Here is a 25,946-nt window from a genome sequence, read left to right as displayed (position 1 = left end):
ACACAGCCTTGTGCGACCGTAAATAACACTATGAACAGTGTTGGGTTACTCCAAAAAAAGTAATTAATTACTAGTTACTAATTACATCTTCAGCAGTATAATTAGATTACTGTACAAATTACTCTCTCCAAAAAGTATTGCTTATTACTGATTACTTTCTAAATCCTATATCAACCTCGACAATAGACATGAAACAGTTACTTATGTAGTTACTTTCTAATAACTACATAAATTATTACACTTTAGATTAGAGTCCAATTCTCACTATTTACTATCAACAAACTGTGACTTTTGCCTCAATATACTCCTAATTACTGCTTATTATTAATACTTAGTAAAGTAGTTGGGGTAGGATTAAGGATTTAGAATAAGGTCTTGCAGAATAATACATTAATATGTGATTTTTAATAAGTAATAATGCACAGCCAATATCCCAGTAATATTCATGCTATATATTCAACTAGTTAACAGTGAGAATTGGACACTAAAGTGAAACCAATATTCTTATTAATTCAAAGTATTTAAAGTGAGAAGGGTGCATAAAAAACATGATTAAATTTTTTATGTTAAATGCACTGTTTTATTGTATATAAATGTTCTACAGTCTATACACAGTATTAAGTTTAATTACATAAGAAGTAACTGAAAGGTAATTAAATTACAGTAACTAATTACTAATTACCAACACTGTGTATGGGTTATTTTTTGTTTCATATTTATTTTTTATTTCTCTCTCTTTCTATTTTTTATTTTTTATTTTTTAATTATAGCAGCAGACGTGTTATTTCCAGGGGTTTTGTAGTGTGCAGTATGGGATATTTCAGTACACCGGCAGAGGGCGCTGCTCAGCGCAGAGAAGGCTCGGTTAGCCCAGATGTAGCGATAGAAGAAGCGAAGTGAACTCCTATGAATATCTAAAGACATATAAATACATAATGCAAATGTAATATGAGTCACCATTATAAGTAATGTCATCATTCTAATAGTGGCTCCGTAACCTGACAGCTAAGTCCGCAGAAAGCGCGTTTATGTATTGTGTTGATGTACAGTGATATTCCAGCTTGTGCACCGAGAGCAGAGTGGCGCAGCGGAAGCGTGCTGGGCCCATAACCCAGAGGTCGATGGATCGAAACCATCCTCTGCTAGCTTTTTATTTTTCATTAAAAACGACACGTATGATAGTGAAAGCATCGAATAAAGAACTACAACCAACGACTTTACTGAAGCAACACAATCCATAGTTACAGTGAATATTATTGTGTTTTTATTTTATTTATATTTTACTGCAGCATGCTTACTTCATTTTAATACTGTTAATTTAAAATATTTACTTATGCTATATATATATATATATATTTTTTTTTTTTTTTGCATAAAACTTACTACCTATAGTAAAATGGTAGTAAGTAACCATGTTTATTTTTTTGGCATATTGACTACCATTTGTTTAACCACAGTTTTATTGCAAATACCTCGGTTAAACTATGGTTAATGTAGCAAAACCGTTGTTAATTTGTGGTTAACTATACCATGTTTCTTTTTGTTTTATTTGTAGTGACCATGGCTAATTTTCCTAAAGGACTAGCCACACTGGGAAAAATAACATTTAGTTTATGCAAAATGTAAATAAGAGAAGGTGTGTAAAGAGAGGAGTGCTATTTACACACACACACACACACACACACTTCCATGTTTTATGGGTTCAAGGTGTAATGGTTTCTCTACTGTAAATACTGTATTTTCTATCCCCTTACCTAAACCTACTCCTCACACGAAACTTTCTGCTGTTTTAGATTCTCAAAATTCTTGATTTATAAGCTTTTTTTCCTTATGGGGACCAACAATGTCCCCAAAGCCAAAATTACTGTCTTTGTGAGGACTTGCTCCCTATCAGTGAAGGAATACCAGTTACACACACACACACACACACACACACACACACACACACACACACACACACGACACGATGTACCAGAAATGCTCCTCTTTTCCTTTGAACTGAGCTGATCTTTTGCTTATTAATGATTTACATTAAGGCAGAGCTCACCATTTTCCAATAAATATTAGCACAGACTAAAATCATCAGAGAAGAACATCTTTCATCGAGATTAAAGCAGGACTAGTTCACCGTCACACCCCGAGTCAAACAGATCCCAATAGAGCTTTTGTTCTGCTTTGTTTGAGCTATTAATAAATCGCCTTCATCATCAGAGTGTTTGAAATGAATATGGTTTCATATTTCCAGCTGGTGATGTTGATAATGGTGTGTTTATTTATTGTTTATTGTTAATTCGCAGTGTTGGGAAGCTTACAGATTGCAAGTTACCCTATCTAAAATGTAATATGTCAATTACTGTATTAAAGTAACGTAACTGATTACATTTGATTACTTTTATTAATTTCTAATGTTAATCATTTTCAAACAAAGCAGGCAGGGTTAACCTTACAGTATAGAACTCAACACTGATTACTGTCACTTTCAAAATCCTTCATCACTTGAATAAAGATTATAATAATTTAATTTTAAATCAGTTAATCTTAAAAAATAAAGCATATACACAAACCCAAATAAGAAATAGAACAGTTATCAAATTATTATCAAAGTCCTGTGTACTAAACTCCAGGTGTCTCATAGTTTAAAGCAGTCAATGCAATTTATGAAATAAATAAGCTCTCTGTCTGTCTGTGTGTGTGTGTGTGTGTGTGTGTGTGTGTGTGTGTGTGAATATATTCAGATGTAACCCCTTCATAATCATTAACATTTTCTTAAGTAACTGTAATTTAAATATACATTTTTTTCTCAATAACTGTAGGCCTGACTGATTAGTTACATTAATTTTTTTATTAATTTACTAGTTACTTTCCAACACTGGATATTTGAAGCATCATTATTAAATATGACCCTAGAGCACAAAACGCGAAGTCTTAAGTCGCACAGGTATATTTGTAGCAATAGCCAACAATATATTGCTCGAGTCAAAATTATTAATTTTTCTTTTATGCCAAAAATCATTAGGATATTAAGTAAAGATCATGTTCCATGAAGATATTTTGTCAATTTCCTACCATAAATATATCAAAACTTAATTTTTGATTAGTAATATGCATTGCTAAGAACTTCATTTGAACAACTTTAAAGGCGATTTTCTCAATATTTTGATTTTTTTGCTCCCTCAGATTCCAGATTTTCAAATAGTTGTATCTCAGACAAATATTGTCCAACAAACCATACATCAATGGAAAGCTGATTTAGTCAGCTTTCAGATAAAGCAAATATCAATTTAAAATATTAATAAATTACCCTTATGACTGGTTTTGATAGACACAGCTGTCATTAATTTGAATGGCACGTTCACCTGCGCGCTCAGGTGTGATGACGCGTGCGCGCGCGTGGAGGCGCTGTCGGGTCGCGCGCGGGGGTCGGTGAGGCGGAGCGCGAGTCAAACTCACACAAGCGGCTCTTCATTTTGGCATTTAACCGAGAAACTCATTGACAGTCACCGTCACCTGCCGAGACGTGCGTGTTTGTGCTTCTGCCATGCGGTAAAAGCGGGAAGAAACACAGAAACAGGTGAGTGTGTGTTTACACACCACACAAACACACACTTGTATGTTGTAGATCGTGTACTGGCGGTGTTTGTAAATCACTCTCTTTAAACTCAACCAAAAGCGCGTTAGCTGTGTTGTAGTGTGTATTATTGTGTTTATCTTCTGTGTTGATCACGGTTCCGTTCCGTTCGCTGGTTTAACGGCTGCGCGCGGTAAATACTGTCCCGGTTGCCATGGCAGAGCCCGTCACGTGCACGCGCCTGTGTAAGCTTTTCAATTAATGCGGTAATATTTGTGCGCTATTAACCCCGCTGTGATCAGACTTCACTAACACATCACTGCCGTTACATTAGTGATCAGATTTTATTATTACTTGCATCATTACAGTTGTTTATATCACTGAGATCAGTTATTATTTCATCACTGCAATTGTTTATATCACTACTGTAATCAGACTTCATTAAAACATCACTGCCAGTACATTAATATCCGTGCTGTGTTATTACATCACTGCATATACCTTTATATTACTGATGAGTTCAGAATTCACTGCAGTTGTTTATATCATGTTATTAATACACAGTGCTGGGTGGATTACATACAAATTGTAGTCCGTTATGAATATAGATTACATGATGAAAACTGTAGTTAGTAACATAATGTATTCTGACTACTTTTTTTAGATTAGGCCTACATTCTTATCTAACTTGTTTTAAAGTTACCACTAAATGTACCATATTGATATAAAAATTAATAAGTCATTTGTAAGTCACTTTGGATAAAAGCGTCAGCTAAATGACTAAATGTAAATATATTGTAAAAAAAAAAAAAAGCAATAAAATTTATTAAACATTACTTTACACCTGGGTTTCACAAAATGGGCTTAATGTAAGAACGGCAGTGGGTTTGTGAGATATCAGAATGCTAATAATTAATTAAATCATAAAAACATTTGTTTATTTTTGGGAATCCTTGCATTACATCAACAAACATTAATAAAAATGAATACAGCAATGACATTATACACCCAAAGTCTTCCAGGTTTGAAATATTTTGTCCTGACTTTCCATAATAAACGCATACTGAAGCTCACTGGATATGATGACAGCTCACCAGTGTTTAGTAACTTACATACTTATTTGTTTCATACATAGCCTAATTGCTTATAAATTAACATTTAAATAAGAATTTAGGGGAATATCAATAAATTATGAATAATTAAATGCCACTGTGTGAACAATATGTAATCACATAATCCATAAAAAGTTACTGTAATCTGATTATGAGCGTTATAAAATGAAAAATGCTCTAATTACAAGTATTGCAGAGACTTCATTAAATCCCATTTAATCCCACCGGTCACAATTGTTCATTCATAAAGCTCTAAAAACCTTACTGACTGATGTTTTAGTGCACTTTCTGCAAATATGGGAAAAATAAAGGGTCTAATTAAATATGTGCAGTTTCACATGATTAGTGCAAATTGTCACATGACCAGAGCAGTTTATTTACTGTTTGCACCTTGAGCAGATGATGGATGCATCAAAGCTCAAAAAATGAAAGGCTAGTAAAGTATGTTAACATAAAGATTTTTGATGCACATTATCTTTAAGGTGTCTAGTATAAATATATGAATTCACAATTATTAAATTGTGTTGAGTGTGGTCATAGAATGAGTAAACATGTTGATGGTCACGATAGATGATAGATGGGATAACAGTGAATTTAGGTATACAATATAAATCCAATTGCAGTTGTTAGTGAAAATTACACTTAAATGTTGCAATGACAAAATATTGCACTAAATTAAAAATTCAAGTGTTACAAAAAATACTGCTGTTGTAATGCTGGTAGCACTAATATAAAAGTTTGATGTTATATTTGACAAAAAAGTAACAATTTTGAAACACGTTGATAGTTTTTTTGTCTTTTATCTCAGTGTTCCTATTAATGTTTTTTTTTTAATGCATAATAGTAACCGTAGAATGTGATCAAACAGTTTAAAAGAGCTGAGATATATAACCATTTTTATGACTGCAGAAATATGTTAATTCAGTATACACATTATCCCACCGACCATAAAGCACAATTTTTCATACACTTTTTCAAAAAGTAATTATAGAGTATTTCAAAGGGTCACTAATGACACATCATTTTTGGATATTTTCATGTTTGGGTAAAAAATTTGGGATTAAACGGGTTTTAATGCATCAATGCGGTCGATGATTTAGCACTTCCTGAACCTTGACTGTAATTCTGAGCAGCTCTAATCTGAGGTGGTTCTGTGTAGGGAAGTAAATGGTTAACGGCCCTTAATAGGGACACACTGTACGACGAGTCGCTCTCCAGTGAGTTTCAGTAATTGGTGTTATGAGCGGTGCAGGTCCCAGTGCTACGGGTTAAATATGGAGCCCTGTTACATAACCGCTAATGTTTCCATTAATTTCATTGAGCCGTGGTGTTATCTTCAGCTGCTGAGACATCTTACGGTCCTGTCGTATTTTAAGGGTTCACACCGGGTTTCGCTGGATCATGAGATTTGAGCTGCTGGTCTCTGTAGTGTGATGAGTTTTCACAGAGGAGCTTTTTAACAGGATTCTCTACAGTAGATAAGATGCTCTTCACTAATATCTTAAGTGTTGGGGAAAGTTATTTTGAAAAGTAATGCATTACAGTAATGTGTTACTCCCTAAAAAAGTAACTAATTATATTACATAGTTACTTTTTATGGACAGTAATGCATTAAGATACTTTTCAATTCTGGGCTAGGCTTGCATGTTTGTTTTTAATATAAAAAGTTATATTTTTGGCACATGTAAAAGCCCTTTCACACCGAGGGCAAGAAATTTAAAATCTTTATCCACTTTCATAAGTGGGTGTTTTATTTTCTTTCACCATATGTATTATTGTTATTAAATTCTGTGTTGTAGTATGTCTAATTATTTGAATGCATAAAACAAATTTATTCTTAAAATAGCCTTATGAAATTTTTCTTTTTCCTCAGAAATTCTATGTTCTGTATCTGGTTTTCAAATGAAGGCATAAAACATTAATTTCATTCATATTGAAAATCAAACTTTATCTATTTTGGCAAACAAAGGGGGTAAAATAATTAAAATTAAAATGAAGTTTTAATAATTTTAGGCTAGTAGTAGCAGTATGTGCATTCTGCTGAACAATAGTAATATATTTCTGCCGCAGTTAAACCGAACTTTTATTATGACGGGTTGCCGTGAATACCTTTAAAGTTCTGTGTGCATATGATGCTAGTATTACTCAAATCAAACGGTAAAGAGATGTTGTTCATGTTTATGTCCTCATTTAGTGAGACGGCAGACGCTGAAATCACCGCATCAAGACGTTTTTTGATACTCGATGGTATCGAGGCAATTCGTTCGGTGCCTAAAAAGTATCGAACTTGATACCCAGCTCTAGTTGTGGACCCGCCTATAGACGCATATTACTAACGCGCTCTTTAAATAACAAAAAAATATACTACGCCATTGACTTTAGACCAAGTTTGCCTCAAAAGTTTGCCTCAAAAGTTTGCCTCAGTTGCCTCAAAATAGCAAACGCGCCAACGATGTGCCTGAACACACCTGGTTTTCAGACCAGCGCGCACAAATGGGCACAAATGCATTTGCTATTTATACAACGTGGTGCAGGACGTTAAAATGAGGTTGGGCTGAAACTAGCAAAAAACACCTGTGTCACGCCTGGCGCCGCATTGCCCCGGGTCTGTGATAGGGCCCCGAAAGTGAAATAAATAGGCTGAAGTAAATGAGGGCACAGCTCAAGCAAACCTTTCAGCTGTGCTGCCATTCTGGATTGCATGAAGAATAGGACACAGAAGAAGAAAGTTCAACACTCTTCAGCAATGAAAAAAAAATAAAATTAAACACAAATGTTTATCTGAAGTAATTTTTTCTTATTAGCATGGTTAAATTGGATCATTGGACACTAATAAAATGGGATTAAATACATAAAGGATATTTGTGTTAATTATTGCATGTTTGCATCATATTCTGAGTTTGCATTTCATTGTTTTCATTCATTTTAAGGAACTCTGAATCTGCTTTTGGTCAAGTGAGATGAGTAAATGCATGCTGACATTTGTGACCCTGGAGCACAAAACCAGTCTTAAGTCGCTGGGGTATATTTGTAGCAATAGCCAAAAATACACTGTATGGGTCAAAATTATAGATTTTTCTTTTATGCCAAAAATCATTAGGATATTAAGTAAAGATCATGTTCCATGAAGATATATTGTAAATTTACTACTTTAAATATATCAAAACGTCATTTTGATTAGTAATATGCATTGCTAAGAATTCATTTGAACAACTTTAAAGGCGATTTTCTTAATATTTTGATTTTTTTGCACCCTCAGATTCCAGATTTTCAAATAGCTGTATCTCAGCCAAATATTGTCCGATCATAACAAACCATACATCAATGGAAAGCTTATTTATTCAGCTTTCAGATGATCTCAAATCTCAATTTCGAAAAATTGACACTTAAGACTGGTTTTGTGGTCCAGGGTCACATTTAGTCTAGAACTACAGTAAGATCATGTTTACTCGATTTCTCTCAACATGGCAACACAAGAGCTGTCAGTCAATACATGGGTAACACAGTAACTGGCGTAACTTATTTGAAAAAGTAACTCAGATATTTTATTGTAAAAGTAATGCGTTACTTTAGTAGTTACTTTTAGATTACATAACTCCAGCTGAATATCTTGCAGTGTTATGTAAAGACTTTTGCTCCATTATGTTAGAAACAGCAGCACTGAAGACACTTCTGACCGCGAGCGGTTAAAAACACCAGCTGCGTCTAGCTGTTCCTCATCTGGGACCATGTGAAACCTCCTCTGGCCCGAGGCCTGTGATTCTGTGGGAGTATTTCTGGATGTTCCCAGCGTTTGTTTGTATTTGTTTGTGTGCTGTGATGACGTCAGCTGAGTTCAGTAAGTGTATCGTTTATTTGGCAGCTTGTTGAGAAGTGATTATGCCGTTTTGTCTAAGCGAGAGAATCTCAGCAGACTGAAACTGAGCCCATGGGTTTGGCATCGCTCAGATTTTTCACTACTCTGTGTTTGGCACATTCACTCGTGCCACTGAGATGTAACGGCAGTGGAGCTTGTTTGGTGGAGGCTTGAGTCTCTGGAGGATTTCTGCTGTTTTCTAGAGGAAAATTGTGCTGGTCTCTGGAGTCTTTTTTAGGGAATTTAGTTTTACTCAATTCATCTACACACTTAAAAATAAAGGGGTTTTGCCAGCCATTTTGGCTCCAAAGAACCTTACAGTGATCCATTCCATAACCATTAATGTAACATTTTAATAATCTACAGACCCTTTCTTCTCTATAAAGTAGATTTTGATCAATGAGAAGACTCATGGATGTTCAAGGTTCTTCATGGAACCATCGATGTGGAGGTTTATGTCTTACACAGAACTGCTCTATGATGGACACGTTTTCCATTCCAATGCACTACTTTTCCATTGTATTCCAATGTAAATGCATGCTAGAGGAATGTGTATAATATCTCGCATCATGGAGCTCCAAGTGGTTGTGTTTTGACACTCTCCTCTGTGTGATGTTAATGTTGTCTGGTTGTTGTCTGTTTCTGATCAGCACAAACGAGCTGAACATGCCTCCATTGAGCGGGTTTCCTCCTGCCTTATCTACAAAGTCATAACGTCCTTTATTGTCCTCTATTCATAGCTCAGCTGCTCCTGTGACGACCTCAGAGCACAATGACTTCTGTTTCTTTTACTTCCTGCATGCGAGCGACAATCAGAGCAAAAGTATCCAAGATACACACGATGAATCATATCAGCGCAGGCCGTTTGACAAACAGGTTTCCTAATGAGATAATGAGATTCATGGCATTAGTGCTCATTAACTGACCACACTGCTCTCTATCAGAATGACAGCAAAGCAAACGAGATGTTTAGAGTTCTTCATGTGAGCGCGTCTCAGCCGTGTGTTCAGGGTGAAACGACCTTCTGATGTTGGTCAGGAGTGAGTGCTGTAACTCTGTGTTCTTTTTTGTCTTTACTATCTCACACACACACACACACACACACACACACTCACTCATGTCACACTGCCATTCAAAATTTTGGGATCAGTATGATTTTTAATGTTTTTTAAAGAAGTTTCTTCTGCTTCATCAAGGCTGCATTTATTTGATCAAAAATTGTGAAAATACAGTAAAATTGTGAAATATTATTACAGTTTAAAATAACAGTTTTCTATTTTAATATACTTTAAAATATAATTTGTTTCTGTGATGCAAAGCTGAATTTTCATCAGCCATTACGCCAGTGTTCAAGGTCACATGATCCTTCATGAATTATTCTATGATGTCGATTTATTATTATTTTTTATGTTGGAAACTGTTGTGTCGCTTAAATTTTTTTTTTTGGAACCTGTGATACTTTTTTCAGGATTCTTTGATGAATAAAAAGTTAAAAAGTACAGCATTTATTCAAAATAGAAATCTTTTTCTCCCTTAATCTCCCTTGTCATTATACAAATTTATGTCCTCATTTGTCACAAAAACCCGCACACACACACACACACACACACACACACACATGCAGTGAGAAGTGGATCACATCCTCAGAGTAACAGCTCATTTCACAGTCAGTACAGTACAGTACAGTGTCTCTGATGAGCTGTAAATGATCAAATGTGCTTTACTGTCTCCTTATTCACCACAGCCTCCGCTCACGACCGTGTGTGTGTGTGTGTTCAGTCACTGGTTAATTAGTTATCACAGTTCTGTTAAAACAACAGGAGGAGGGTTGTGTGTGTGTGTGTGTGTGTGTGTGTGTGTGTATTTACATCACTACAGTGTGGAGACAGAATTGTCACCATAAGTCCCCAGATATCTGAAAAAAAAAAAAAATTCATATACAGGTGCATCTCAAAAAATTATAATATCGTGAAATTTTTTTTGTGACCCATTTTAAAAAAGTGATACTTCATATATTCTGGATTCATTACATGAAAAGTAAAACATTTCAAAAGTTGATGATTAGAGCTTACAGCTCATGAAAGTCTGATCCCAAACTTTTGAACTGCAGTGTACAGAGTTTTCTCTCTCACACACACACACACACACACGTCAAAAATCCAGTATCTCAAAATATTAGAATATTTCCTAAGATTAATCAAAAAAAAAAAGGATTTGAAAAACAGAAAAGTTCCAGTTATTTAAAGTATGTTAATTTATGCACTCAATACTTGGTCGGGGCTCGTTTAGCACAAACTCCAGCATCAGTGAGGCGTGGCTTGGAAGCGATCAGTCTGTGGCCCTGCTGAGGCACTATTGAGCTTTCAGATCGTCTGTATTGTTGGATCGACTGTTTCTCATCTTTCTCTTGAAAATATTCCATAGATTCCATACGGGGTTCAGGTCAGGCATGTTGGCTGGCCAATCAAGCACAGTAATATCATGGTCAGCAAACCACTTGCAAGTAGTTTTGTCACTGTGGGCAGGTGCTAAAGTCCTGCTGGAAAAGGAAATCAGCATCTCCATAAAGCTTGTCAGCAGATGGAAGCATAAAGTGCTCCAAAATCTCCTGGTAGATGGTTGCATTGACTTTGGACTTGATAAAACACAATGAACCAACACCAGCAGACGTCACAGCACCCCAAATCATCTCTGACTTCAGAAACTTCACTCTGGACTTCAAGCAGCTTGGATTCTGTGCCTCTCCAGTCTTACTCCAGACTCCAGACCTTGATTTCCAAATGAAATGCAAAATGTACTTTTATCTGAAAAGAGGACTTTGGACCACTGAGCAACAGTCCAGTTCTTTTTCTCTTTAGCGTAAGACGCTTCTGACGTTTCTTTTTCAGAAGTGGCTTGGTAGCTCTTTTCCTGAAGATGTCTGAGCGTGCTTCAGTTCTCTCCTTGTGAAGCTCTCCCAAGTGTCTGAATCAGCTTTTCTTGACTGTATTCTCAAGCTTGCAGTCATCCCTGTTGCTTGTGCACCTTTTCCTACCCAGTTTCTTCCTTGTGATCAACTTTGCATTTAATATGCTTTGATACAGCACTCTGTAAACAGCCACACCTTTCAGTAATGACTTTCTGTGACTTACCCTCTTTGTGGAGGGCGTTAATGATTGTCTTCTGGACCATTGCCAAGTCAGCAGTCTTCTCCATTATTATGGTTTCAAAGAACAAGAGATACCCAGAATTTATACTGTAGGGATGGTCATTTATTCAAACTCGAATGTAAATATTCTAATATTTTGAGATACTGGATTTTTGACTTTCATGAGCTGTAAGCTCTAATCATCAAAATTAAAAGAAATAAACATTTGAAATGTTTTACTTATGATGAATGTAGAATATATGAAAGTATCACTTTTTGAAATAAGTTACAAAAAAAAACATTTTCACGATATTCAAATTTTTTAACAGGATAACAAAAGATTAGGCTATTTACTCCTTGATTTAAAAAACAAAAACAAAAACAGGTCTATTATACAATAAATGTATAATGTAACAATATTATTGCACAGTTCTCTGTATAAAGTTGCTCATTGAAGGCGATACTATATAGTAAATATCAATTGTTTGATTGTTTATATCATCACAAAATGTATCTTTATTATCATCCAGCTCTAATCTAATCTAGATAAATGCGAATACATGATATGAAGATATTACAAACATTAACATCACGATTTTCTGTAAAGCTGCTCTGAAACAATGTGTATTGTGAATAAACAAATAATATTGAAAAAATAAACTTTTCAAGTTCACGTTAAAAAAAGTATCCGCTTTTAATTTCTTTTGTTGTTTAATTTGTGTTGTTGCTGTGGAGTCAGCCGTCTGGTGTGTTGTGATGCAGCTGATGTGTCGTCACACAGCTGATGTTTGATCAGGATGTGTGTGTCGTCACTGGACACACACTGTAAGAGCGTCATGTGACGTGTGTGAGGCGTGACCTCGGGCGGAGGGTGCGGCCGGATCGGGTTCCTGAAGGTCACAGAGGTCAAGAAGCTTCTGGTTCCACCTGCTTCTGTTACTCTGCTGCGCTGCGCACCTGTTCGATCTGTACATTTATTTATTTACTTATTTCTTTCTTTCTTTAAGTTGTAGTGGATAGTGTAGTAAATGTGGAAATAGGACCGTTGACTGCTCATGAATTCTAAGCATCAGCTTATCAATAAAGCCTCTATCAGGCTCTGAACTTCCTTATGACTGTGTTTGACGTGTTCTTCAGAGAAATGCTCACGTCTCACATTCCAGTGTTATTGTAGTATCATTAATATACTATTTTTTGCTAATATTTTAAATTAGGTTTTAATTTTATTGTTTTTCTTTTTTGTTTGTTTGCTTTCACTAATTTTATTCATGGTTAGGCTTTTAATTGTTTAGTTTTTTTTTTTTTGTTGATTTTTAATTCAAAAATGTCTATGTAGTTTTATTTTATAAATGTTTTATTTATTCATTTTATTACTTTTTTGTTCTTTTTTATGCCTGTGTAGTTATATTTGTTTTAGTTTATTTTTTGTTTGGTTATTTTAGTACTTCAATTTAAACTAAATGTTGCCAAATAGCTAAAAGAAAATGGATTAGGTCTTTAGTAATTTTTCATGTTTTTTTTTTTTTTTTCTTCTTTTTAATTTTTTTTAATATGCCTGTGTAGTATTATTTTATTAAAATTGTATTTATTAATTTTAGTTTATTTGGTTTTTATTTAGTTATTTTAGTACTTCAACTTAAACTAACTAAATGAAAATAAGAAATGTTGCCAAAGTTTTTTTTAAAGAAATATATAATAAAATAAGTTTGTTATATTTCACATAATAAAATGCATAGTAAAATAATAAAATAAGTTTACATTTTATTTTAATGTAAAGCTTATTTCAAGTAACTAAAAATGTTTCTTTTTTATGGTTTATGGTTAACGTGTTTTAGTTAATGATGGTTTAGTAACGTGTCACACACACACACACACACACACACACACACACACACACACACTGTGAGGGTCATACGTGTGTGAAATAACTTTCTGACTTTATCTGGTGTGGTCACTGAAGTCAGCAGCTCTAGTAATCTAATCATATTTGGCTTTATTTCCTTTCCTGTAAGAAGTTCCTACGGTTCCTTGACCTCCAGCTTTAGGTGGAATGTACTAATTAACCGTTAACCACGGTTTACTAACAAACAGCACGTTTGTTTTCTGCTGTTGTGTGCTGCAGTTACACACACGTGTGTGTCTCATGCCAGGCTCCGCTTGATCTCTCTTCATTAAAAGAGACTTAAGCAGCAACTGGAGGAGCGGAGCGGAGCATGTGAGCGGCTCTGTTTGCTCTGGAGGGCGTGAACCGATTCACAAAACACCACAGAATCATCACTTGATTTCTAGGAAACCTTTCTGCCGCTCCTGTCTCTACCCAGAATCCTCTCTGTCTTTTACTGAGGGGTGTGTATGTTTGTGTTTAAATCTTTCTCTGGTTTATTCATGTTCAGTTCGTCTCCGGCGTAACGGATCTTTAATTAGACGATTCAAGTAGCGACAGAAGAATCTGCCGCAGAACCGAACAGATAATGAAGCCTCATGCTGATGATGTCATTTCCCTCTGGGTGGAGCGGAAAGCAGGAAGTAGATTAGCCAGTGTAAACACAGAGCAGGTGACCTTTGACCTTCTGACGTGTGTGTGTCCACATCAGTGGTTCTGAGTGATTCCTGTGATGTTGAATATGTGATTATAGTGCACGGAGTCACACGACTCTAATCAGTGAGGAACAACCCTTCAGCAGTGATTCTGTGCTGGACGGTCTAATAGTTTCTATTCGTGTGGATTAGAAGTGTTCATGTTATATCAGAGCAGTATGATCTTCATAAATGTAGTCTTTTCCTTAATCTTTGGACAGAGGATTTCATTGTACCTTATACAAGAGTTCGTTCAGGCCATTGAATCTCGTCGTTGCACCAGTAGGTGGCGACAAGTTACAGTCTTTATGAGTGAGTCGGTGATTCATTAATTCAAAGTTCATTCATGAACGTTCCTTCATTCAGGAAGAAATCGAGTCTTTTGAATCATTCAGTCAACTGATTTGTTCAAATACACTGATGCATTGAGGAACAAATCAAGCGACTGTTTTCATGAGTCACTTGAATCATTTATGCAACCGATTCATTTAAAAATGCTTTATGAGCGAGTCATTGAATAATTCATTTAATCGATTCATTCAAAAACGCTGAAATTAAACAATTTGCTGTACTTATGAGTGAGTCAGTGATTCATCAATTCAACAATTCATTCAGGAATGTTGTTTCATTTAAGAATGAATCGAGTCACTTTGAGAAAGTAATTTGAATCTTTCATTCAACTGATTTGTTCAAATAAACTGATGCATTGAGGAATGAATGAAGTGACTGTCCTTGGTTCATTAATTTAACCTATTCACTCAAACACGCTGATTCACTTAGAAATGAGAAGTCATTGATTCGTTCATTCAACTGATTTGTTCAGGAATTAGTCTTTAGGAGTGAGTCATTTGAATCATTCATGCAACCGATTCCTGCAAAAATGCTTTATTAGCCAGTCATTGAATAATTCATTCAATTGATTTAATTGTATTTATGAGTGTGTCATTGATTCATTAATTCAACAGTTCATTCAGGAACACCGTTTCGTGTTGTTTGAATCATTCATTCAACTGATTTGTTCAAATGCACTGATGGATTTAGGAATGAATCAGGTGACTGTCTTTATGAGTGAAAGTCTATTGAGTCTGAGAGAAGCTGGAGAGAATGGTCATGAAAAAAGTTATGATGACACAGAGCTGTACTAACATTGTGAGTGGAAAACAGTTCAACGGTGATGATACGGCCCGTCATGTGTGTGTTTGGTTGGTCCAGCGCTGTCGTGTGTGATTGATTGTTGGGCGTTTCTGGGACGCTTCTATTGTGAGTCTTAATTACTGGCTTGAGTTTCCAGTGCTGGAGAAGCAGTGATTTCAGCTGAATGCTGTTATCGCACCAGAGAGAGAGAGAGAGAGAGAGAGAGCTTCTTCATATAGATCAGCCATCTCGTCTCGCCTCGTCTCCTCAGTGCGGTTTGTGAGCAGATTGTAAATGAAGTCTAAACAGAGGAAAGTTTCACGCTTCTCTTCACAATCCCACTGAAGAGACGATGACGAGTGAATTTAAAGCGCTTCCTACACAGACAGACTGAATCACCGCGGATGAACACACTGATCATGATCCTTCTCTCTGCAAGACTTTACCATTTACATACATTAGTAGTCATGAAATACAGAATATGATGTCTTTTTTCTATCTTTTGATTCAGAGTGACGTGTTCTTGACGTGTTTGAGAGATTCACCAGTTAATGTGTCTCAGTTTGACCCACATATGAAGACTAATGGTGTGTTTTAATGGGTCACCTTTGACCTCATATTGCTAAAGGAGAGGCTTCATTTGCTTAATTTTCATATGTTGCCTGTGCTGTATTCACGGTGCTCATAAAGATCTTAATATAGCTGTGTTTAATAGGATCAGGGCAGGTCTGTGATGTCAGCAAGCGCTGAGGATTCTGGGTACACACAGGCCTGGAGACGCAAAGAGAAGAGATAACGGGATTAAAGAGGAATAATGTGCAGTGTATGGATTCACAGCCGACACAGAAACACAATGGAGATATTGGGCTTCATTATGGTTATGATGATAATAATTAAAAAATAAATAAATAAAATAATAAAAATATAAATTAAATGAAAAATAAAATAATATAAATAAATAAATAAAATAATAAAAATATAAATGAAATGAAAAATAAAATAATATAAATAAAATAATAAAAATATAAATTAAATGAAAAATACAATAATATAAATAAATAAAATAATAAAAATATAAATTAAATGAAAAGTAAAATAATATAAATAAATAAAATAATAAAAATATAAATTAAATGAAAAATAAATAAATAAATAAATAAAATAATAAAAATATAAATTAAATGAAAAATAAATAAATAAATAAATAAAATAATGAAAATATAAATTAAATGAAAAATAAAATAATATAAATTAATTAAAATACAAATATAAATAAATAAAATGATAAAAATAATATTAAATAAATAAATAAAATTATACAAAATAAATACGTACATAAATAAATAAATGCAATGTTTATTGTTGTTGTTAAGATCTAAATATAAAATCACTTGTATGAATGATGGTAAAAAAAGCCAGTTTGTGATGTAAAACACTGGCAAGTCCTGATTTAGAAAATCTTTAACAAACGGACCTGAATGGACAAAGACGGATGCTTTTATATTAACCTGCAGAAGTCAGGAGATTCACTTCTAATGATCCACTAGACCCCATTAGACTCTGACTGTCCAACAGATTTATGTCATGATCGTGTAAAGACGTTCAGAAGAACAGAACTGTAGAAGTTTTCCAGAATCTGCGTGTCCCAGAATCCTTTGCGCTGGAGTGGATAATCACAGACCTGTGTGAGTTTGTAAAGCTCCTTACAAATCCTCTTAAAGATTCCATGGTGAGAAGAAGCGGCACATCGTGGAGGCTGTGAACAGGTACGAGTGAAGAGAGGGTTTGTTCTGTTTGCTGTGTGATTCACACAGGTGTGCCATGATTCCTCAGTGTTTGTTTGTATGAATCGCTGGGTTTGATGTGGCTCGTGTCGATCCGTTTCAGACGTAACGCTGATGCAGGAGGAGAAACGTGTTTGAATGCTGCATTTGATGCTCTTTTGTCGAACAGACGTGATTCATGTTTGATGTTGTTACATCACAGTGTGAATGTGAATCTAACAGAGTCATTCAACTGCTTTTGTTGTGTATATATACAGTAGTGGCCAAAAGTTTGGAATAATTAAGATGTTTTAATGTTTATGATAGAAGTGTCTTTTGCTCACCAAGGCTGCATTTATTCAATCAAAAATATAGTAAAATTGTGGAATATTATTACAATTTTAAATAGCTATTTTCTACGTGAATATCTGTTAAAATGTAATTTATTTCGGTGATCAAAGCTGAATTTTCAGCATCATTGTGTCACATGATCTTCAGAAATCATTCTAATATGCTGATTTGCTGCTCAAGAAACATTCTGATTATTATCAATGTTGAACACAGTTGTGCTGCACAATATTTTTGTGGAAACTCTGATGCATTTTATTTTTCAGGATTCACAGATGAATAGAAAGTTCAAAAGAACAGCATTTATCTGAAATGGGAAGATTTGTAACATTATAAATGTCTTTACCGTCACTTTTAAACAATTTAATGCATCCTTGAGTCCTTGAGCTACAGTAAAATCTTAATTATCCCACATTTTTAAATGATTTCTGCAAAAATATTGAGTGTTATCAACATTGATAACGTTCTTTTGTTCTTGTTGTTCTTATAATGTTGGATCGTAATGATTCCAGTCTTTTGGTCGGTGGTGTACTGTATGTAATGCTGTAACTCAGGGTTTGTAGTGGAACAGACTCTAGTCGTTTGACCCACAAAACGGCCTGTGATCTGATCAATCATTCATATGGTCAGCAGCTGCTGGACCCGATCTCTCCGTCTCTGATCCTTCTACCAGTGTGTTTCTGTCTGTAGGACACGTGTGTGTGTGTGTGTGTGTGTGTGTTCGGTTATCAGCACATATAACATATAACTCAAGACTTACTGATTTAAAAATTATAATTAAACTTCACTTGGCATATTACTTGTGCACAATGCACTTTTCTTAATAAGTCTAAAATGTGTTTTAATGTCACTTTTGATGAGGATTGTATGATCTTTGAATAATATCAGATTTTCAATGCAAAATATATACTTATATGTACTTGCAATAGTTCCACTTTAGCACAATCAAATATACTAAGTATATCTTTAATTGGAATTCTGCACAGTTAAAGTGCATTAAGTACAAAATTAGTTGTTCCAGTTTAGTATACTAAAAGTACAAGTGCAGGACATTAAGTACATAAATATAAAAATGTGTTCGTAGTATGCTTAGCATGAAATAAATGTATCAAGTATATTTATTTTTCACTAGGGATGTGCTGGTTAAGGATCGCTTTCAGGTGTTTAACCTGTGAGGTGTTCATCTGTCAGAATATACTCTCAGTGTTTACATTCGGCTCAATGATTGACGTCGCACAGGCTTATGGTCTTGGACAGTTTAACTCTGTCAGTCGGACTCATTACTCAATCGGCCAGATTAACCTGCTAACGGCCCACGCGGGGCTAATTATAGACGCGTGGCGACGAGCGGTGGAGACTGACTGTCTGATCATTCATCATCATCTCAGAGTTTGACTCCGTTTGACCTCAAATGCACTAAACGAGTCTTTAACAGCAGCATCAATGTGACACGGAGCGCCTCCCTGCCTTATTAATAGGCTTATTAATTTCATTTTTGGTGTGAAAGGGCCCTTACAGCTGCCAAAAAGCTCAGCTCAGGGGAAAAAAAGTAATGTAATGCATTACTTTCCAAAAAAAGTAACTAATGCAATTAGTTACTTTTTTATGGAGTAACGCAATATTGTAATGCATTACTTTTAAAGTAACTTTCCCCAACTCTGATAATAGGCGAAAAACAGAATGTGACAAAAGAAGTATGTCTGAATTCAAAGTAGCCGGATGACCGACCACTTCTGGTGTGATTATGAACAGTGTTGGGTTACTCTAAAAAAAAGTAATTAATTACTAGTTACTAATTACATCTTCAACAGTGTATTTAGATTACTGTACAAATGATTCTCTCCAAAAAGTATTTAATTACTTACTGCTAATTAATTGGGTAAGATTAAGGAATAAGAATAAGGTCTTGCAGAACAAGACATTAATATGTGCTTTTTAAGTAATAATACACAGCCAATATCCCAGTAATATTCATGCTAATAACCAACAAGTTAATAGTGAGAATTGGACCCTAAAGTGCTACCAATATTCTTATTAACTCACCAAAGTATTAAAAGTGTGAAGGGTACATAAAAAGCATGCATTTTAAGCATTTTTTGTTAAATCCACTATTGTATTGAGTATACACTCTACAGTCTATACACAGTATTAAGTTCAATTACATATGAAGTAACTGTAATAGCAATCCTTTACTTTTTTCAAGGGAAACGTAATTAAATTACAGTAACTAATTACTTAGTAATTAGTGCTCAATTATTAAGTAATTATTAATTACCCAACACTGATTATGAACTTTACTATCCCATGATGCCATGGGGAGGATTTATGAATGGCAGTGATGCAATGCAACTGATGCTGGTGGGTCATGTGACAACAACAACATGCCGAATGTAGTATGTCCAGATTACATTCATACTATATAGAACAATCTTTTTGTGGTTTGCGGAGTAATTACTTATTTAAAAAGTACCTACTCGAGACATTTTGGATGAGTCACACACACACACACACACACATCCAGTCCAGATGTCTTCTGATTACATGTTAGTTAATTAAAGAAAATTAGATGAGAACTTGTTTGTTGACCTCAGTTGAGTAAAGGGCTGTTCACACAGAACATGTTTTTCCTTTCCAGTGCGCTACTTTTCCATTGTTTTTCCATGTAAACAGGCACTACATGGATGTGTATGACGTTTCGCTTTTTTGCAGTGCTGTGTTTTTAAGACGCCGTGTCAAGTTAAAAGAATTTCAACTTTTACGTGCAGTGCCACCACTGATCTATATAAATCTATAGCTGTGTCCGAAAGTATTGAGTGTCCTGCTCTGGCATAGGCATAGTTGTGAACGCGCTCAGGACAGTGCGGTGTATCAGAGGTAAAAAATTATATAAATACTGTTCAGTTTCTTGCACAGACCGATCGTTTCGTGTCTTTAGACCTCAATGTATCGTCACGAGCCGCGGGGTTTAAATTTGGTTTTGTCTGTGTATGTTTTTTTGTCTCTCAAAGCCGTGAGTCCCATTGACTGCCATTATATGACTGACAGACTGCAACGGTTTGAGTTAAAAATCTTCGTTTGTGTTTTGCTGAAGAAACAAAGTCACCTACATCTCGGATGTCCTGGGGGTAAGCAGATAAACATCACATTTCTATTTTTGGGTGAACTATCCCTTTAATTTTACATCAGAATGAATACGCTACCAACGAACATTTTTAAATATCCACCAAATTATCATCATTTTTGTAAATTAACAAAGATGCCACCTCAGTAAATTAATAAAATATTAAACTGAGTCAATGCCTACATAATAAATAATGCGTGAAATAAATGTTAAAGCAGAAATAAAGACGTAAAAGGCATCTCTCATTCAAACTCGCTCGCTCTCGCTCTCTCTTCCAGCTTGTCGCTACTCCGCATTGGATTGTGGGAAATAGTGCTTCAGCAAGGTTGTACACTCAAAATCAGAATGCATTGTGGGCAAAAAGTACGGTAACCAATTAAAAAAAAAAAAAAAAAAAAAGTAGTGAACGAATATAGGGAATGAAGTCGTTCACTCAGAATTCGGACAGCACTACAAAATGGGTTGACACCCGATATAGTGCACTATATAGTGGATAAAGAGTGGTTTCAGACACAGCTTATTATAGATCAGTGAGTGCCACTTATCAATGTCAGTTCCAAAACAGCAGACCAATCAGAAGACCCTGGAGGCGGGGCATGCTTTTGTTTACAGTAGCAAGTTGGCATGGCAACTGTTTTAATTGACAGCAACGTGGAGGAGGAGGCGTTCTGCGCTGCGCTTTTAAAAAAAAAACATTCCTGAGCACTGCGTCTCACATTTTTAGACGTGTTCTCTGTGAGCACCAAGTGACCGGTTAATCATGAGTCACATGATCACATGATTTCACTCACAGCATCAGACTCCTCCCACAATGTTTCATCCAGCACTCATTTCCTGATTACAAAACCGGAAAATATGATCTTTATTCCGTGATTGTGTCATAAATGAATATGAGTGATATGTGTGAATCTCATTGAGTCTGAGCAGCTTTGATGATGATGATGATGATGATGATGATGAAGGCGTATGTGTATTTCTCCCATCCGTGTGCTGTTGGTTCTGTGTGTGGATGTGATTGTGTGACTGACGCTGCTTTTATTGTGTTGCAGTGGAGGATCTGTGAGCGCAATGCAGAGTCCAGACATGAACGGATACACCGGAGTCACAGCGCAGTCCTCACAGATAAAGTAAGCCAAGCAATCACAACAACTAATGAGATTTTTTTTTTTTTTTTTAAATGATACTGTAAATATGAAAGTAAAAGCACCAGTAGGTGAAAGCGAATCACTGTCTTAATTAGCGAGTCACTGATTCATTCATTCAACCAATTCGTTCAAACGGCTGATTCATTCAGTAACCGTCTTTATGAATGAATCACTGAATCATTGACTCACTCGATTCATTCAGTAATGAATCGCCGCAGTGTGTTGATCAGAGACTCACAACGGTTCTGTCGTGGCTTTGATTGGATCTGTTTTCATTTGCAAAATTGATCAAAGACAGACAATATTGTGCCTAAAATGTAACACGATATTAATTATTGTTTATTGAACGGTTGTATCAAATCAGTGTCACATTTGCAGTGTTGCACCTGAGTTCACTGGATCACTGACCAGAACTCTCAGTTTTATTTATTAGATGGATCATTGGGATTTTTCATCTGAGCAGTCATGGTGTGACTTGAGCGTGATGAATCTGATGTTTTATTGATGTTTCCTCTGCTCCTGATGTATTGAACACATTCATTATTGATCTGTCGCACAATTAGTGTGACTTACACAATGAAACAGATCAAGTGTCCACTTTACTCATTAACTCCACACACACATACACACACACACACACACACACACACACACACACACAGTCTGGTCTCTCCATAGGCGTAAAGGCTTTTCTACTGTACAAACCGTATTTTCTGTCGCCCTACACCAACCCTACACCTAATCCTACCCCTTACAGGAAACTACAGGCATTTTTACTTTCTCAAAAAAACACATTCTGTATGATTTATAAGCTTTTGTACCCATGGGGACCTCAATTTAGTCCCCACCGTGACACGAGCCCCCATGAGTCTGTGTGTATTCAGGTTTAAGTGCCCACCTGGATATATAAACCTGTACACACACACACACACACACACACACACACACTCAGGCCGTGAGTGACTGAGGACAGGACATGCATCACAATTAATTCACTTTAATCCTAGAAGAACAGCAGAGAAAGTGTAAGTATGGATGGGCGCTAGTGTACTAACTCTCTCTCTCTCTCTCTCTCTCAGCGGTCACGGCTCACTGTCTCCAGATGTTCCTGCCAAAAGGTCGGGTGGTAAAGCTCTGTACGGTATGTGTGTCCTCCTGCTGTCCACTGAGGGAACTGCAGCGCCCCTGACCCCTCCGAAAGGCTGTCACCATGACAATGTGCTGCACAATGGGATTGTGTTATTCAGTGTGTGACGTGAAGAACATGATGAAGATGTTCAGCCGTTTGCTCTTTTGTCTGATTCCCAAAAGGGATTCATCCCACAGATTCATATTGATATTTTCATGCATGAGAACACATCTGACTCGTATTTCACCACAATAATAATACATTTTTATTTAAGTCAAGTTGCTTTATACTAGTAAACAGGAAAATAACAGTGTTAATGATGCAAAATTCATCCGTCAAACAAATTCAATTTAAAGCAGCTCTACAGAAGACATTAGAGTCATTATTCAAATCAGTGCTAATGTTGGAAAATTCATCAATTTTGAAATTAGTTCAATTTCAGCTCATAAGACAATAGAGTCATTATTCAGTTCAAGTCAATTAAACAAATACTGTAATGTGAAGAATTTTAGTAAAGCCAAACAAATATTATCATGACGTATAATACAGTCTAAATAATATATTAGAATATTTTTGCAATTATCAATTGTCTTTTATTGTCATGAAAATCCAGATGCCTCCTTAACAGGCTTTGTTTGCTTTATTGAGATTAGTTTTGCGGAAAGTTACTTTTAAAAGTAGTGGATTGCATTTTTTTGTACAGTTGCATTGCTTGGTTACTTTTTATGGAATGTGCATTGTCTGTCATGCTGAAGGGCCGTAAGATGTGAGACGTTCTCGGAATCACTGCAGGTGTCTAAAAGTGTGTGCGTGTGTTTGTGTGTGTATCACATCACAGCAGAGGTTGAAGGTCACAGTGAAGAAACCTACATGTCAGTCACTCACTGTGTGTGTGTGTGTGTGTGTGTGTTTTCTCTGCGCCATCGCTCTCAGGAACAGATGGAGTTTATTTCCTGCACACCTCCGCCAAACACAAAAAGAAAGGTAGAAGCTGTGTGTGTGTGTGTGTGTGTGTGTGTGTGTGTCCAGTCTTCTCCTCTCCTGCTAGTTTCCCAGCTGAATCTGCTCCTGCGTCATGAACTCCTCACACACGTGTGATATGATGTGTTCGGTTTTGTGCGTCCACACGGAATCTGTCTCAGATTGAGCTCCAGAATCAGAACAGAAGATGTGAATACAGTAAATCTGCAGATTCTGTCTGGACGCGCTCGTGTGTGTCTCCAACGGCGAGTATATAACAGGGTCTGCTCTTTCCTCAGAGCAAAGGAAGAACTACACCAAAAACAGCATCAACAGCCTGACGGACACGTCACAGTACCATGTGGAGGTGAGACACGCATCTGTTCAGGAGATTAGACTCAGAAATCACACAAATGTGATCCTGCAGCACAAAACCAGTCTTAAGTAGCACGGCTGTATTTGTAGCAAAAGCCAAAAATACATTGAATGGGTCAAAATTATCCATTTTTATTTAATGCCAAAAATCATTAGGATATTAAGTCTGTAAATATATCAAAACTTATAATAATATGCATTGCTAAGAACTTCATTTGGACAACTTTAAAGGTGATTTTCTCAATATTTAGATTTTTTTGCATCAATTCATGCATCAATGGTAAGCTTATTTATTCAGCTTTCAGATGATGCATAAATCTCAAATTAAAAAATTTGACCCTTATGACTGGTTTTGTGGTCCAGGGTCACAAATCAGTTCAGACTCTGTTATAAACAGTTAGACACACATCAACATGGACAACATGTGACAACAACTCATCCTCTAAAACCAGGAAAATACGACACAGATGATATTAAACGAAATGATCATTCTGGCATAACTTAGTCTCCATCATCCCATTTATACCTGCCTTTATTTCTTCTATAGTAAGATGAAAGTCTAACAAAGTGTTGTCCGTACAATGGAAGTCAATGGGGTCCAGTGTTGTTTAGACCTTAACGTTGTTCAAAATATCTTACTTTACAGAAGAAAGAAAGTCATACAAGTTTTAACTGGATATGGAGAGTAAATGACAGAATAATCAATTCTGGGTGAACTGTCACTTTAAATATGAATGAATTTGGTTTAAATATAAATGAAAATGTCTTTAAGGACGTTTGGCTGCCATTCGATATCAAATGCATGTTATTTTAGCATCATAGAGATACTATTATAGTTTTTGTTAATATTTAAAATCAGTTTTTATTTTAAAGTTTTACAATTTGTTTTATGTTTTAGTGATTTTGTTGAGTGTTTTCATAATTTTTAGTAGTTTCTTTTATATTTATATCTGTATAGTTTTAATTTTTTAGTGCGTCATATTAAACTGAATGAAATTGAGAAATGTTGCCTTCTACACCAGCTAAAATAAAATAATTAATTTTATTATTATTATTTGTTAGTATATTTATTTATTTCAAGTAACTTAATGTTTTTTAATGGTTTGAATTTTAATTTTAGTTTTAGCTATAAAATCATCTTTATTTCTGTAACGCTGAATACAATACAAATTGTTTTGTTAGTGTTGCAAAATTCATCAATTGTGAAAATAAATTCAGTTTTACCTGTAAAGCAGCTCTACAGAAGTCATTATTCAGATCAGTTTAGTACAAGTTTTGTTCTCATCGGATAGCATCGATGCAGTTATATAACTGAATATTAATTGTCTTTTAAACCCCAAAAGCAAAGCTATGTGAGAAGCTCTGTGTGTTTTTCTGCCTGCTTTGAAACAAAGCACTATAGAAGTACAGGTGACTTGACTTTTGTCTCCTGCAGCATCTGACCACGTTTTTGATGGACCGTAAGGAGGCGATGCTGACCATCGAGGACGGCGTCAGAAAGCTGCGTCTGCTGGATGCCAAAGGCAAGGTGTGGACGCAGGACATGATCCTGCAGGTGGACGGGAAAGCCGTCAGCCTCATCGACAACGACAGCAAGGTACGAACCCACCGATCTGCCATCAGACCGAAGTAGGGTTGGGTATCGTTTAAATTTGATCGATTCCAATGTGATTTAAAAAAATAATATCAAACATATTTATTCTTCTCTTTTTGTAAAACATTTAGTTGCAG

At 35.6% G+C, this 25,946-nt stretch overlaps 1 protein-coding gene and 1 non-coding gene across 7 annotated transcripts in view; both read left to right on the top strand.

Moving 5' to 3' along the window:
* Positions 1 to 1,073: 1,073 nt before the first annotated feature.
* On the top strand, positions 1,074 to 1,145 carry trnam-cau (transfer RNA methionine (anticodon CAU)). Its single transcript has one exon. It is a non-coding gene; the product is annotated as a tRNA-Met (tRNA).
* A 2,219-nt stretch (positions 1,146 to 3,364) lies between these two features.
* The window catches only part of eps8a (epidermal growth factor receptor pathway substrate 8a), a 39,534-nt gene continuing 16,952 nt past the window's right edge, over positions 3,365 to 25,946 (top strand). Inside the window, exons 1-7 of one of the 6 annotated variants that reach the window (XM_058772285.1) lie at positions 3,365 to 3,571; positions 20,494 to 20,610; positions 21,656 to 21,733; positions 22,831 to 22,892; positions 23,814 to 23,864; positions 24,140 to 24,207; positions 25,651 to 25,812. In XM_058772285.1, the coding sequence (XP_058628268.1) occupies positions 20,600 to 20,610; positions 21,656 to 21,733; positions 22,831 to 22,892; positions 23,814 to 23,864; positions 24,140 to 24,207; positions 25,651 to 25,812 (432 nt within the window). In that variant the 5' untranslated portion in view covers positions 3,365 to 3,571; positions 20,494 to 20,599. Of the gene's footprint in view, positions 3,572 to 16,604; positions 17,141 to 20,493; positions 20,611 to 21,655; positions 21,734 to 22,830; positions 22,893 to 23,813; positions 23,865 to 24,139; positions 24,208 to 25,650; positions 25,813 to 25,946 lie in introns of those variants that run through there. The other 5 variants (XM_058772289.1, XM_058772286.1, XM_058772288.1 and 2 more) reach the window with 5 other exon arrangements.

This window comes from Onychostoma macrolepis, chromosome 04 (genome assembly GCF_012432095.1).
Source record: "Onychostoma macrolepis isolate SWU-2019 chromosome 04, ASM1243209v1, whole genome shotgun sequence".
Classification (NCBI taxonomy): Eukaryota; Metazoa; Chordata; class Actinopteri; order Cypriniformes; family Cyprinidae; genus Onychostoma; species Onychostoma macrolepis.
This window is presented reverse-complemented; position numbering and strand designations above follow the sequence as displayed.